Source organism: Ascaphus truei, chromosome 5 (genome assembly GCF_040206685.1).
Source record: "Ascaphus truei isolate aAscTru1 chromosome 5, aAscTru1.hap1, whole genome shotgun sequence".
NCBI classification, from domain to species: Eukaryota; Metazoa; Chordata; class Amphibia; order Anura; family Ascaphidae; genus Ascaphus; species Ascaphus truei.
The window spans coordinates 194,015,496-194,031,505 of NC_134487.1; the positions used below are offsets into that span (position 1 = coordinate 194,015,496).

General features: G+C 43.7%; 1 protein-coding gene across 2 annotated transcripts in view; it reads left to right on the forward strand.

Annotated features, from left to right (window-relative positions):
- The first annotated feature begins 1,210 nt into the window (after positions 1-1,210).
- The window catches only part of DPYSL2 (dihydropyrimidinase like 2), a 38,761-nt gene continuing 23,961 nt past the window's right edge, over positions 1,211-16,010 (forward strand). The window contains exons 1-4 of one of the 2 annotated variants that reach the window (XM_075601560.1): positions 1,211-1,819; positions 13,605-13,693; positions 14,301-14,485; positions 14,748-14,912. In XM_075601560.1, coding sequence (XP_075457675.1) covers positions 1,463-1,819; positions 13,605-13,693; positions 14,301-14,485; positions 14,748-14,912 — 796 coding nt within the window. In that variant the 5' untranslated portion in view covers positions 1,211-1,462. Of the gene's footprint in view, positions 1,820-4,408; positions 4,583-13,604; positions 13,694-14,300; positions 14,486-14,747; positions 14,913-16,010 lie in introns of those variants that run through there. The other variant, XM_075601561.1, reaches the window with a different exon arrangement.

Consider the following 16,010-nt stretch of genomic DNA (forward strand, 5'->3'; position numbering starts at 1 on the left):
GTTAAATTGTCCATCCCCTTTTGGTTTAGTTCTCGCTCTAGTTCATTAAATTCCATTGTTCCACTGAATAGTATAAGCTCTTCCTGTAATTTAACTATCACCCCCATCCATAAAGACTAGCAAAAAGCGCCCAGCGGGTTGCGGACTAAGAGACTGGACACCAGGACTCTAAACTGATCGTTGACAGGGGAGAACGGAGACTGATATAACAAGGCAATTCATTTCATTTTATTTATTTTATTGTTCATGTGAGTGCACAGTTTTTATATGTTGATATAATAGTAGGCAGAAGGAGCGGCTCAGTGAGTAAAGACACTGACTGGCACTGAGCTTGAAGCAGGGGAACCAACCAGCTCCTTGTGACCTTGGGCAAGTCACCTTATCTCCCTGTGCCTCAGGCACCAAAAACATAGACTGAAAGCTCCACGGGGCAGGGACCTGCGCCTTCAAAATGTCTATGTAAAGTGCTATATAAAACTAGCAGCGCTATACAAGAACATGCTATTATTATTATTAGTAGTAGTAGTAGTATCAGTGTCATATAAAGAATTTTACATTTTTTGCTCCCTTTATTCTTTTTGATACATCAGTCCAGCACATCAGTCCAGCCCTGCAGTGCACAGAACACAATGTAGACATAACAGCTGCATTCTATACACGGGGCTCTGCTCTTGTGTTCAGCTCCATGTGCAGCTGTAAAGGGCTCTGTTTGTGTGTTCAGCTACGCACAACAGCTCCAAAGGGGTTAATATCCATTATACTGTGCAGAGAGATAGAGAGAGGGACACACGCACATTCCCCATTAGTGATTAGATGGTCTCCATGAGGCAAACTCGCAGGTATCTTTAAACTAAAAACGTTATCTTCGGTACAATCTAACAGAAAAAAGAGACAAATATTTACTTATCTTCAATCCCACCAATTTTATATCCCATCGATTTTTGCTGGATTATGTACAGAGAAATAAAGGGCATATAGAAATACTGGTGTATGGTATATTTGGTACTGTAGATTCCGGCAATAAACACGCATTTAATAAGAAATCAACATGCACACACGAAGCTCTTTATGTTTATTCCGCTTCCACATCGAGAAAATGTTCTCTGCAAATTGTAGGATTAATCCTTATCAATCCATTTGCCAATTGACTGTTCACATCACTTCCGGGTCCATCTCCCTTTCTGCTGCAGAGCCCCCCTCCCTGCTCCTGAATTTGCAAACTTGAAGAGCAGCCTGTACACTTGTGATCTGTCAGACGGATCCCACCCAGCACCACCCCTGCTAAAGTATCCTGAGAACCCAGCATGGTGTGAGGAGCAGCCAGCTCTATTGTCTGCTGTTAACCTGCAATCCCTTCTCCTCCCATCTCATCTCAGACCTCCCCCTCCAGCCTTGTTTCCTTTTCTGGTCTTTAATTGTCTGAAATAACTGCTCCATTCCTAGGGTCTTGGAGGAGCTCGGGATGGCTGACAGGAAGCAACCCGGCAGGCAGAATGAAGGAGAGCAGGTCCCAGCTTTTTTCAAGAACCTGGGCTCAGGGAGTCCCAAGCCCCGGCAGAAATTCTGTGGGATGTTCTGCCCTGTTGAGGGCTCTTCTGAGAACAAGACCATTGATTTTGACTCTCTGTCTGTGGGGCGGGGGTCTGGCAATGTCGTTGCCCAGCAGAGGGATGTGGCAACTCATGCAGGTTCAGGAGGAGCCCAGAACCAAGGTCCCAGGAAGGGAGGGAGAGGCACTGGGGACACGCATGCAGATTTGGGCAAGCTGGAAATCAAGTGTACCTATGGTAAAGAAGCCCTACAGAACCTCAATGACAAGGTTAGTGATCAAACAGAGAAAAGTGGATGAGGTAGGTGATGGTGTAGATAATCAAGAAGGGTGGATTGTTAACCCTTCCACTGCTTCATACCCCCAAAACTGGGATGATCTTCCCCAAAGTGGTTAAAGTTTGTAGATCACCATCACTGGTAGAGGAGCGTTGAGGATCCCCCTCTTTGTGTTTCCATTCTCTTCTCCCTCATACCATGGTCCCCTTTTAGTTGGAGGGCCTTGACATGCTTTTCTGTAATTTTCAGCATGCGATGAGTTGATGTTGCAATGCTGTGAATCCAGCATTGGTATTATAAACTGTAGCCATCTCTTATTCTAATGCATCCCTTCAGTCGGACTGTGACTTTTCTAATATTGCAATTGCTGTCGGCCCTACCCTACACACAGCTCAGACATAATTGCAGTTCATGATGTGACTGCAATGTACTGTATGTTCATCTGTAACTATAGACTGAAGTCGTGTTTTGATATTCTGTGCCTCTTGTGTATAACTAGTGAAGTTCTTTCATTATTTGTCAAAATGTTATCTTGATGAAATACCTACATACATTGTAAACAGCAAGAAAGGAAAAACATTTAATTGTGACATAATTATTTATTGCGATTGTGCTCAAGACACTTTATTTATTTTTTGTTTTGCTTAAAATAAATATACTGCCCTACTGATCAACATTGCTCTGGTTACTCTACGCTGGAGGCCTGTGCCAAAACCGTATGATAGGCGTTACAGAGAAAAATAATTTATTATAGAGGGGGATCCCATGAAAGTCTATGGAGACAAATAATTTATGGTAGAGGGGTTTCCCAAAATAATTCATTGGGGACAAATGATTTATTGTACATGGGGATCAGATGGAAGTCGGGACAAATCATTCTTTGTAGAGTGAACACTGAATTTGTGCAACATGTGCATAGGAGGAATATTCTTTGAATGAGTGGGACACATTCACAATTTTAATATCTGATACAGTATATTGCATTGGTGGGCAACAGGTTCCCTATGTTTTTACCCCACCCATTCCAGAGCAAATAGTGTATGTCACTATTTAGATATGCATCATGGCTTCACACTCTGATGGTGAATAGTTTAATAAATGAGTGAATTTAATGGATAATATTTTTAACCCATTAACTGGTTTGAACTTTATCTGTATGAAACTTTCATGGCCAGTGTGTTTGTTTATTTATGAGTGAAATCAGGAGAACTATTACTAAAAATAACATTCTTGCATTTCTCAATTGTTATTATAGAGGGCAGTGGGGCTGATCTCTTCTAAACCAACTGTTGCATATAGGTTAACAAGCACTGGGCAGATTTTGGGGCTGTTATACAAAGTACAATAGGCACTGATCATTTCCTAAAAGGCAGCTGTATGGAGGGTAATATGCAGTGGGCAATTGTAAATGATTTTTACATGGGCATGTAGGATTTTTGTTATCAAAGAAGAGGTGTCATTACTACAAGCCCTATAATTTATTACAGTAAAATATTGGAATGACAAAGAAAAAGTCATAAAACACTGTTCTTCGTGGGAAAATCATACAAGGATGACACTGGAATATTAACCGGATTATATATATATATTTTTTATTATTTTTTTTTTTAATGATAGTTAGATATTTAGACCAAAGATGGTGTGGATAGATATTGTCCATCTTTACAAAAGTGTAAATAGAGAAGAGGCTGGCAAACACAGGCCAATAAATCTGGCACTGGCAATGGGTAAATTAATGGACACAGTGCTGATGGAAGGGCTTGTTTAATATCCCAGATCGAACACTTTACAAGGTAGCATGAACCTTCTGCTAAACAGATCTCATTGTGTCTGTCATTTAGTGATTAGGGTAGTAGGAGATCATAATATTCCACAAGAGAGGTTTGTAAATAAAACGAGCAGCCTGGGAATTGGTCCTAATTTCACGGTTTAACAATGTCGGAGGGATTAGCAAACAGTTGTGGTAAATGGGGATGTTCTTGAGCAAGGGAGGATAACCACTGGATGTGTCATGGATCAGTGCTAGGGCTTTTCCGATAACGGCTATATCAGTACATTAGAGGTGTGTTAAAAATGTTCAACATGACTGCTAATTTTTCAGTAATATGTAGCATGGATGACTGCTTGCATTTCATAAAATGCATATACAATGACATATCACATTTGTAGAACTAAACCTTATATCATATAAGATTATGTTATCTCAGTCTAGTGCTGTATTATAATGTATTATCAGCACAGAAAACCAGATTGCAGTGTAATTTAGTGTATAAATCAGGTTTGGATTGCAGAGTTTTATCGAAGCACAGGACTGTATTACAGTGTACTATGCACAGCATAGCATCACAGTCCAGGTTTTAATTACAGTTTACTATTAGAGTCAAGTGCTGGATTGCAGTGCATTATTATATGGCAGCACTGGATTGCTATCATCAATCTCAGCTCACTGCATTGCAGTTGTTGCATCCTCTGCTACGGCCCCGTCCACTTCCCAGGCGCCTGATTTGCATAGCGGCTTCTGCCTCAGCCAATCAGCGCAGCCAGGAACCGTTGTCTCGGTTAACAACAGGGAGTGGCGATGCACATGCGCACTAGAGTCTGCTGCAAGTCCTTTATTGCAACCTGGGCTGGAGCAGAGGAAGATCGGGGGCAGCGCATCCTCCTCTTCCTCCGTCCACAGCATCATCATCCCGTGTCCGACACCCACTGCGCCGACATGTCTTACCAGGGCAAGAAGAACATCCCCCGTATCACGGTGAGTGCACGGCACGAGAAAAGGATAGGAGGGGCGGGGTCATATAGCACTGATTCACAATGCAGAGCCCCCTAATGCATCTCTTTATACAATACAGGAGCTGCTCATAAACACACGCAGGAATGAGTAATGATGCAGAGCCCCCTAACGCATCACTATGGAGGGGAAGAGAGATGCAAGGGAAAAAACACATGCATGATTAGTCATGTAATATACAGACCCCCTAGCATTACTGTTTTATGCAGTGTATGGGAGGAGGTAGAGGTATGGGAAGAGGCGGTGCTGGAGAGGGTCAAGGCAAGCAATAACAGTCCATCAAATATGCACAAACACCAAACCTAATACATCCATCATCCTCATGCATTGCTATTTGATTCATTTTATGTAATTTTTGGGCCCTAGTTGTGTCATAGAGCAGTATTTTTCAACCAGGGTTCCTAGGAACCATTGGGTTCCCCATTTTCTGGTCATTTGAAAATTGTATCAAGTACAGAAGAATTTACAATGCATCGGATCTCAGACTCGATATTAGAGATGGTGGTGGTTCCTCGGAATTTTACTTGGGGTTCCTTAACCAAATAAAGGTTGGAAACCACTGTCCTGGAGGTATATCTATCTGTTGTGTCATTGTGTTTATTCTGCATGCAGTGTAGGTGCCTTCACTTTATATCTTAGTGTCAGGGCTTACTTATTTTACTACTGACCTGTAGTATAGTACTGACACACTAAACATTTGCTGGTTAGAGATGCTGTTGTAGCATTATATTATATATTATGTTTGTCAGTGAAATGTGTCGGTTGCAGAGATAAGCATCCTATCTTCAGGTGCTATTGTGTTTATGCTTTGTACATTTACAGAAGATTCTTTGCAGGCCGGTGGTGTATTTTGCAGGGATGCATAGAGTAGTGGTTGTCACGGGAGACCGGGTTTATCAACACCTTTTATACCGGGATCATGATTGAGTAAAGCAAGGAGGTAAAATAAATTGTAATTTTTTTTCAGGAAAAGACATACACACAATGTAACACAATTTACACAGTTAACACACTTACTGGGAACGGGGCTGTGACGGTGAAAGGGTACCCAGGCCAGTAAATAAAGATATTAGCCAGGCTGGGTGCCCCTGAGCCTTATTGGGGATTGTAGACTGTCATCTCGGCAACCCAGTAATGGCTGCAACATTGTTCAATGCTGCAACACTGTGCTTTTAATAAAAAATGTCTGTGTCTCCCACCAGGCATAAGGGGGAGAGAATAATGTTGTTTCTACTTTAAAATGTATTTCAATAGCAGTGTGTTCCTGTAACTGCGCAAAGGAATAATGGTTTTAAAACCCAGCAGCTCTCAGCACAAAGCCCGGCGTTTAGCTAACGTCTGCTAGGAAGGTCCTAGCGCGCTGAGATTTGCTGTGAGCTCTGGGGGAGGAAAATCATTAAAAAGGTTATAACGCAATTTTTTATAACGTTTTATAAAAATTGATGAATGAAAGTCCACCTATTGTAATTGTTCTAACATTATAGGCGTAAGGGGATTTTCATTCAGACGGCCGGAACAGAGGGAAGCACTTAAGTTGTAATTGCGGTGCTTTAGAAATATATAGCAGGAATTTCCTGCGAGGTGACCAATGCATATGTAACTAGGACTTCTAAGCCACCCCGCTGGTTTGGTTCCCTGATGTCTGGAAAAGTCTGTAGTTGAAAGCATTAACCGCCTAAAAGTGTGAAGTGGGGAGGGAAATGCAAGTATCCCCATCTTAGTAAAAGTCCGGCCAGCTCAGACAAAATGTCGCCAGGTAAGGGGGCTTGGTCTGGTATGCTAAGCAGCAAAGGTGCGATGTTTGTGCATTCCCTTAGCAAACCAGGAAGCCCTGTGCCAGGTTTTGCCAAGTATGGGCAACTCTGGGATAGGTGGGAATATGTGTTCCCACGAACGAGATAGGGATTTTTAATGAATAAGAATCCCTGCATCCGATCGGACGTCAGATTTATCTAAGATGGATTTTAAACTCTGCAACATCGTAACCCAAGTCAAGAGTTTATTAGAACTAAGGAATCCAGGACCAATTCTACGATGGTAGAACGAAGTAAGCAGCTGCGGAGGAGAAACAGGGGTTGCGAGAGGCGCCCCTATCCAAAGACTGTTTTCAGCTCTGTTTGCACACAACTCCCGCTCCTCTGAAAGTGTGCCTAAAGACTTCTAAAGATTTAGTTTTGGGAATAGAAGATTTCGTTTTGCCCCATCCCAGTAAGTGTATTTCAAGTGTTTTTTGTAAACTAAGCTGTGTATGTTCATTCTGTAAATAAACTACAATTTATTTTATCTCTTGCATTGCTCAATCAAAGGATCCGGGTATTTTGGTGTTAAAAGCGCTGGTCTCCAGTGACACTGGGGTGCTGGGATCGCAAGATTTCTAGGCTGTAAATTTCAGAGATTCTGGGCTGAGCACACAAGATGAGTAAAATAAATTGTAATTTATTTCCTTTTAAGACAAACACACAATACTTCACAATTACAGTCAATATACACTTACTGGGATGGGGAAACGAAATAAAATGTCCACGGAACGAAACAAAGTCTCTGGGCACCCCTGCACGCATGCAAGTGGGTGCGCGATGTAAGCCGTGCGACAGTCCTTGGCTATGGGCGCAACGTGCCAGCCCGCTATCTCCACCAAAAGAAAGTCTTTCGTAATGTCCTTACACGATTCGTTCGGGAATCCTTTGCTCAAATAAATTCTGGAAGAGGGTTGCAATCCTTGGTTACGATACCGTTAACCCCTCACACTCCGGAACCGCTTGTGGCGAGAACAGGGGTAATCAGGCCTAAATAAAGGTATTATGCCCGGCTGATTAACCCCAACTTGCATTGGGAATGAAGGGGTTAAAAGTATTTGCAATGCCGTCTTTGCTCTGTCCCAGCCTTCTTAACCCCCATTTGCAGGCTATTCCCTCCCTGCTGTAATGGAATTGAATATAATGCCGGCTATATTTTTATATTTTATTGCGACACAAGATGGAGTAGTGAGCACCACAGCCAGCCCTGTGTATGGGAGGTCTGCTGTACTAAATGGGTATCCATTTCAAGCTCTTGACTCCGTAACCAAAAGGCAATTGAATAATTGGCTTGCAGTTAGATTTCAAGTGGTTTTACCGATACAATGTATCCGTACCTCGTTAGCCTACAGAACTTAAAAGGCAGTAAGTCAATGGCCGTGGGAAGTAGGTCAATTGACGTGGGAACCGGGTGAACTTGGGTTCCCACAAGAAAGCCGCTTCAATAAAGCAGACTAATTTGTGAACGGAGGCACCCAGCACCCTGGTTTTTGGTGTGCCAGTATAAGTCAGTAAAACACAAATATACATGTATAAATTACAGTCGTGGTACACGAGAACATGAAGTTTTAATAAAGTGTATATAACTGAATTTAAAATGTACAGGCAGGAACAGTTTCTTCTGTAAGCCCGGGAAAAATCCTCTGACATGTAAATGTGCTGGGGGTGAATGAGCTGAGAGTTTTTTCTTCCCTGCACTTCAAAGAGGTCCCGCTGAGCCAGAGATCCTCAGTCTACTGAAGTGACAGGGATGAAAAGTATCAGAGCACCATAATGTAAATGATAAGTGGCAGATCCCGGCCATTGACACCTTTGGGCCAAACCCCAGACTAAGGGGCGCCAACAAAGGGTTGTATCCCAGGTATGCTAAGTTGCATGGGTGTCAAGCAGACACATGCGCTTTGCAAACCGGGAAGCCTTTTTGCCCGGTTTTGCAAACTGCGGACAAAACGGACATTGGTGGGTGAGATATACACACAGAGGGGATTGGGTGCACATGTTAAGGATACCCTTGATCAGCCTATAACTGTGCCCACCAGACTATCCCCATTGTGATCAAGATACCATTCATGATGTAACTACGCTTCACACAGGACTTCGTTCAAGCACAGCGGTAACGGTTCCAGTATGCAAGGGGTTAATACCATCGCAACCAAGAATTTACCCTAAACTTTGGTATTCATTAGCCTTGGGGACTCCCGATCGAATGCCTATGAACTTCTAAGAAATACATTGATTTGGCAGAGTTATTAGATCGGCAACTTGCGATCTAGCCACTGGACCTTTAAACAGAGACTGCATTTCTTGCGCTTTCGTGCAAAGGACAATTTATTTTGTTTCCCCATCCCAGTAAGTGTTGTTTTAAGTGTATTCTGAAGTTGTCGTGTGTTTTGTCTATCAAGGAAATAAATCACAATTTATTTTGTTTCTTGTTGTGTTCAATCGAGTACCCAGAAATATAAAAAGTGTTGATAAGTTGTGTCCACCGTGACACCGCTGACTCTGTACTTGGACGCTTCTTGGTAAAATCTGAGATGAATCTGACTTGGTCGGAGCAGCAGGCATTTTTATAGGGTTAAGGGTCCTCTACCTAACATATACACCCAATCCTCTCGTGGGAATAAGTTTCCCCACCTATCCCCGACTTGCCAGTACCTTACAAAGAGGACAGAAGTTGCTTCCCGGTTTGCACATAGCATGTGCTAACCTCACACCTGAGCTCCTTAGCATACCGGGCCCAACCCCTTACCTGGCGACAGTAAGTCTGGGGTTTGGCTACCAAGTGGGAAGTGCCCATACTTCCCACCGGTATCTGGCAATTAACAATTTCAGCTTAAGTGGTTAACGAGCCTGGTGGATACATTTTGACACGAAGGCACTTCAGCTAGACCGCAAACCACTTATCCAATTGACTTTGCGGTTTAGGGGTCTACGGCTTAGGAAGTGATACCTATACTTCATAGCGGCCACCCATTCACAGGCACGCTTCTTCACTTAGCGCTTGGTTCAGCGCTAGAGGCTCCCCCTTGTGTCAAAAACATAGTTAGTACATAGTTCATTCATTTAACAGCAGCAAGCTGCTACGCTGTAAAACAGGGACAATAAAGGTAGTGTAGGGGAAAACATGATATTATGGGGATAATTCATTTTAACCCCTTTCAGCCCCAACAGGCTGCAAAACAGGGACAATAATGGTAGTGTAGGGGAAAACATGGTGTTATGGGGGACAATACATTTTAACCCCTTCACTCCCAACAGGGCTCAGGGTTAACCAGCCGGGCATAATACCTTTTATTATTGGCCTGGTTAACCCTCTCCCGCCACAATGAGATACCCCAAAAGTTGTATCCGGGAATTGAGTGATATTCTCGGATACAGCCAAGCACATTACTCCGCCAAACTTTGACTCTGAAAAAGTTCTTACGACTCACTGCAAGGATCCCTTCTGCAGCATCTTCCAGACAAGGTAAATGGGTATGAAGGGGTTAAACTATATCTGCAGCTATACATGGAGTCCCTAGTGTAGCAGGGGTTCCGCAGTATAGGACAGATACCCAGATACATACCCAGGTACACTGAACATAGTTTAGGGGATTAGGGGATGCTCCAGCTAAGTTATAAATATGAGCATGATCACAGTGTCTAAAAGTTTTATAAGTTATTTTTCTAATGTGTGCCAAGAATAAGGCTAGTGAATGTAGGGAATATATACACTCACTCCATCCCTGACACAAGAATAGGAACTCATACTTTTTAGCATACAGAAAACAGGACACAATATATTTTATTAAATGGTTCTAGTTTAATGTGTATATATTGGTAACCTGTAAAAGAACTGAGGGATTTCCAAGTCCTGGATTCCGGCCAGCCCAGATGGCAACCAAGCTTGGTGCCTCTGTGTCTGTGTGGAGTCCATACTTGAAAGCCTCAGGGATGCAAAGTGTTAGAACAGGCAGGATACTGCAGTTCTGCTTGAGTACCCACATCCTGGGCTGACACAAGGCTATCCGGCAACCATTTGCCAGAGCCCAGACTCTGTGGAGCCTGGGCAGTGGGTAGGCTCGGTATGCAAAGAGGCAGAGGTGCCAGGTTGGCTCATGCCCTTTGCAACCTGAGATAAGGTGCCCTCCCGGCTTTACAATACCGGCAAATCGGTGATTGGCTGGCAGCGAAATTCTCACGCTCTGATAGGCTGTAGAGGTTGGGCAATGGAACACTGAAACCCATAAGGAGCCTTGCAGCCGGCTTAAAAGATTTTGACTGATTTTGGCAAGAGAATTCCAAGCTCTGATAGGCTGCCCAGGTTAGTAAATGAAAGCCTTAACAGAGCTTGCAGCCAATCAGGAGCGCAGATTCCAAGCGCCAAACCAACAGAGGCAAATTCAAAGATGCTCTTGACTGAATAGACGCGAGCCGGCTTCAAAGATTTTGAACTCAGAAAAGTTTCTACGTCCCGCTCTTGAGAACGTAGCAGTCGCGTCTGGCATTGCATGCCGAAAACAGTTTCAGGACTTTTGTGAGTAACTACCGGTCATTGGAAAGTGCTCTAAAAAGGTAATCTTGGTGAATTTTGTTTCAGAAACGGATTTATTCGTTAGCCCCGTTCCCAGGAAGTGTGTTAACCTTGTGAATTGTGTTACATTGTGTGTATGTATTTTCGTGAAATAAATTACCATTTATTTTACCACCTTGTTTTGCTCAATCAATGATCCCGGTAACAGAAAGGTTTTAAGAAACCTGGTCTCCCGTGACAGTCTGCTCTAATGGTTTGTCTGGTTACAGATGAACAGATGGGGCTTCTTTGACAATCACACAGAGAGGAGGAGGCAGGAGAACTCACTGTCACATTAATGTTACAGATGCGCACTGCTCTGCCTGTCACGATGCGCACTGATCTGCTCATCACAGATGCGCACTGTTCTGTTTTATTGGGTGTGAGAGTTTGTGTCTGGGTTAGGAGAAGGGTAGGGGGGACAGCACAAGGGTACTCAATGACATCCTGGAATGACGACAATTTACAACAGAATAATTGTACAGACAAGTGGTTTAGGCACAATGCAATGGTGCACTTCCCCCTGTTTCCATGGCAACCATCACTATCTGACTGTTTATTAATTCTGCTCTTATTCACCCTTCACTAGTGTAACCCTGTTCATGCTGGGGATCTGCAGCATCATCAGGATTCATACTGCTCTATCTTGTCAATGCTGGAAATGTTCTCAAATTTGATAGGGAATTCTAAAATAAAAATGACTGGGACTTTAAATGATGGCACCCTCAATCATGCTTTGTATGACTTGTCTGTCCTAATGTGTATGTAGTTTCAGGTCGCTACAGCATAAAAACTAAGGCTGCGTACATGTTGCCAAAGACCGCGCTGTGGTGTGCGAGTGCGTGACGTCACCCGCGTTTAGCGGGAGCGTTTTCTGGCCACGGTAGACGCGAGGTGGGGGGCATGTCTGACTTCACAGCTGGTTCACTTTCATTGGGCGAACCGCTTACGTGACCTAGCCATCGTGCCGAGGAACTGATTCTTCGCGCACTGAGCACCCCCTCCTGCTGGTGCACACGCGGTCTATGGGCGCGATCATTGCTTTAAGTTAATGTGATCGCGCCGCACGCGCTTCTGTGCGGTCTTCGGCAGCATGGACGCCACCTAATTCTGAAAGAGTGTACTTCTGTAATTGGCACTGGTGTCTGAAATAGGAGGCATTGGTTTGAAGATCAGTGTCAGATCTCTGCATAGATACCCTACAGATATACATTCCTCTGCACACAAACATGACATTGTCAATAGGTATCAGCTGGTGTATGTAATAGATAGCAGTTGGTATGAACTGGTATGTATGTAGTAGTTATCAGAAAAGGAGACTGCACTCCACTGGATTAGTGTGAATAATTTCAAGATATCTTGATAAAGACCAAAGTAGGATTAAAATGTTGATTCTTTAATAAACCCAGACTATTATTCACACCAGTCCAGTGGAGGGGCGTCTCATTTTCTTTTACTGTGTGTGATCCTAATTCATTCCTCATTGTGGAAGACAGTGCATCCGTGGCAGTACTTGACCTATCTGTAGTAGTTATCAGCCAGTATGTATTTAGCAGGTATCGGTCGCTATGTATCAGGTGTTGGTAGGTCTATATTCATGTCATATCAGTCAATATTCATGTATGTTGGTGCCAGCCATTATGTATCTAACAGGTATTAGTTGGTATGTATGTAGTAGGTATCCATCAGCAATTAGTAGGTACAATTCGGTATATATGTAGTGGGTATCAGTAGGTATGGAATGATCTAGGTCCTGATACTTGGACTTTAATAGAAATGGGTGCTTTATATAGTCCCGTTAGTTTGTTCCCACTGCTCTAGGGTCTGACACATTGAGCCAGTCACTTTCTGATTTGGTGCAGGATTCCTCTGTTTACGTGTTGGTTTCCATTAGTAACCGGACTTTGGGTTTGTGTCCCCTGCTGCATGTGACTCACACACACTGTGACTTTGCATGTAAAGAGCTGGCACAGAGTCCCCCTCTCTATGTCTGGCTCGGCCCTTCTGGACGAAACCTACGCCCTGGGAAGCCCTTTCAATCCATGCAGCTCTCTGCATCTAGTAGCTGTTTTTGGCGAGTTCTTCAGCCCATAAAGGGGGAGTTGGGATGAGCTCTGTGCTTGGCTTTATTCAGATACAAAGTATCACACTGGACACAGGTCTAATTGAGATTCTAACATAGAAACCAGCCACTCTGTTTCTGCTTCCCTCTCTGTTAATTTGTCTCACTAGTGTTCTGCTGAAAACTATATAGGTATAGTGAATCCTTGCAGATATGTGCATTACATTCATTGTTACATTTAAAGTAGCAGCTGTTAACGCTCATAGTAAAGGCATTGATGTAGATGTGATTAATGTGTCCTTTTTATAAATGTATGTACTGTATGTAGTATATTATCTGACAGTAAGGTGGTCAAGATGGCATGTTGTGTTTGAACTGTTGTTGCTGTGCTGGGTGTATTCTTTTGTGGGTACTTCGTGTTTTGTATGCTGTGGTTGGACCGTGTGTGAATTTTGTCATTGCGGGGAGTGTTTTTAGTTGTGTGTGTGTGTGTGTGTGTGTTGCTGCAGTTTTTTTGTGTGCTTGTGTTTTGTTACCTGACAGTGAATTAATGATTTTTCATATCTTCTCATTTAGAGTGATCAGCTTTTAATTAAGGGCGGTAAAATCGTTAATGATGACCAGACGTTTCATGCCGACATTTATATGGAGGACGGTTTAATTAAGTAAGTGCACCACCGATGTGAAAGTGGGTGGGGTTGGGGGAGAGATCTGCTCTCACTCATAGCTGGGGTTCTCTCTGCCTCTCACCCATTGTTGGGGGTTGGGTGGAGGGTCTCTCTGCTTTTCACCCACAGATTTTCAAATGTATCTACTGTACCTGCTCTGTTTCCTTTACCGCTGGTGAAATCTCCTTTTAATAAACTCTTAAGGCATGATCCACTGTTAATTGTACTGTCTTTGGAATGAAAAGTTCCTTTAAAAGGTTCTTGTATTAAACTTGAATATATTTGTAAATAGTAACCATTTCTTTGCTTATCACCCATAGTTGAGGAGTCTAACAGTTCCTCGCCCATAGTTCCATAGTTGTGTGTGTGGGGGGGGGGGAGGTCTCTTTGCTCTTCACCCATAGTTGGGGTCTCTCTACTCCTCGCCCATAGTTGTTGGGTCTGTGCTTCTCACCCGTAGCTAGGGTGTCTCTCTACGTCTTTCACACATGGGGGAGGGGGGGGGGGGTCCTCAACTTCTTTCCAACAGTTGGGTGGAGGGGGATTTTTCTGCTGCCCACCTGCAGTTGGGGGGGCTCTGCTTCTCACCCATTGTTGGTTCTAGGCAGATTGGTGAGAATTTGATTGTGCCAGGAGGTGTGAAGACCATCGAGGCTCATGGCAGGATGGTGGTGCCAGGCGGGATCGATGTCCATACCTGCTTCCAAAAACCCTGTCAGGGCATGGTGTCTGCTGAGGACTTCTACCAGGGAACCATTGCAGCCCTGGCGGGGGGCAGCACTATGATTAGTAAGAAAGAATTTATGTCCTATGAAGGCTGTCCTACCCCCCTCTCCTCTCCCCCCACATGGTAACACAGCTGGTCCCTCCACCCACAGGGTGACACAGTCTCTCCCTACACTGTGTCACCCTGCAGGGGGAAGGTCACACTAACATAGTTTGTGCCTCCCCATGCAGGATGACACAGTGACAGTCTGTCCCTCTCCCCGCAGGGTGACTTAGTCCATCCATCCCTTCGCAGTGGCTTCACCTTCTTGTTTGCTGTTCCCAGTTGACCATGTTGTGCCAGAACCTGGGACCAGCTTGCTGAGTGCCTTTGATCAGTGGCGAGAGTGGGCGGACAGCAGATCGTGCTGTGACTATTCCTTGCATGTGGACATCACTGAATGGCACAAGGGGGTGCAGGAGGAGATGGAGGCACTAGTAAAAGATCATGGTGAGGAGGAGCAGCAGAGCAGTACCATCCTCCCTATTACACACTGGTAAAAAAAATGTCAGTGGCAATGTCAGCCTTTCCCTCACACAGGCATAGTGCAGGCAGTGCCGGTGTCATCTGTACCTTCACACACAAGTATAGTGTGTACAGTAACATTTCCAACTTTTCCCTTACACGCAGGCGCTTCACAGGCACTTCTTTCTCATAGCCCGGTATAATGCAGGCATTGCTAGGTGCAGAAGAGTAGAGAGCGTTGATAGCGCACTGCCAGAGAGTCCTGAGAGTATAAATCAGGAACAAGAAACAGCCAGGCCACTCCAAAAATGAAAAAATATTGTCAGGTTTATTGCATGCTGAAAATACACACAGGGAACGGACAGGTAAACGCACCTACGCGTTTCGTACTAAGTGTACTTTATCAAGGTGACCATAGTGCTTTAATACCGCTGTTTTATACTTACCCAGACTGATTCCAAACCAATAGCAAGCCGCGTCACCTTCCCGCGTCTCGCAGAGTACAGGTGGCTAATCCAGTCGCCTGTATGTGCGAAATCTCGCGAGAATGGTGCGCGCGCATCTACAGAGTGGGCAGCATGGGCAAAGTATGACCAGACATAGCAGTACTTTCGACTTCAGTCCACCGGGTGACGTCACAGCCGTGCGCCATATGAAATGGTCGCTCCAGTGTGACGTCATATTCCGTAGACTGACTAAATCTCAAGTATTGTTTTTTTCTAAAACAAAAACTTTATTAAACAAACAATATGAAAAAGACAAATAAAATACAAATAACTAGTTGCTATGTTAGCAGCAACCCTACGTAACTGTATTATGGAGAAAATAGAAAAAGGATACATTAAAAGATCTATTTATATTAGGGTGGTTGATAGGTCACATGATAATGTGCGCTTCAATGTGCGAATTTCAGATAAGCATAATTGAGTTCATTCAATACAATATATAGAGCCCTTTGAATCTCAAGCCATTACATCATGTGACATGCCGCAATATGTTTGAAATACACATATTTAAAGTTATTTCATTAGATGTATCAACACAGTTAGTATACATAGGGAGAAATTAAAACACCTTGTTTAT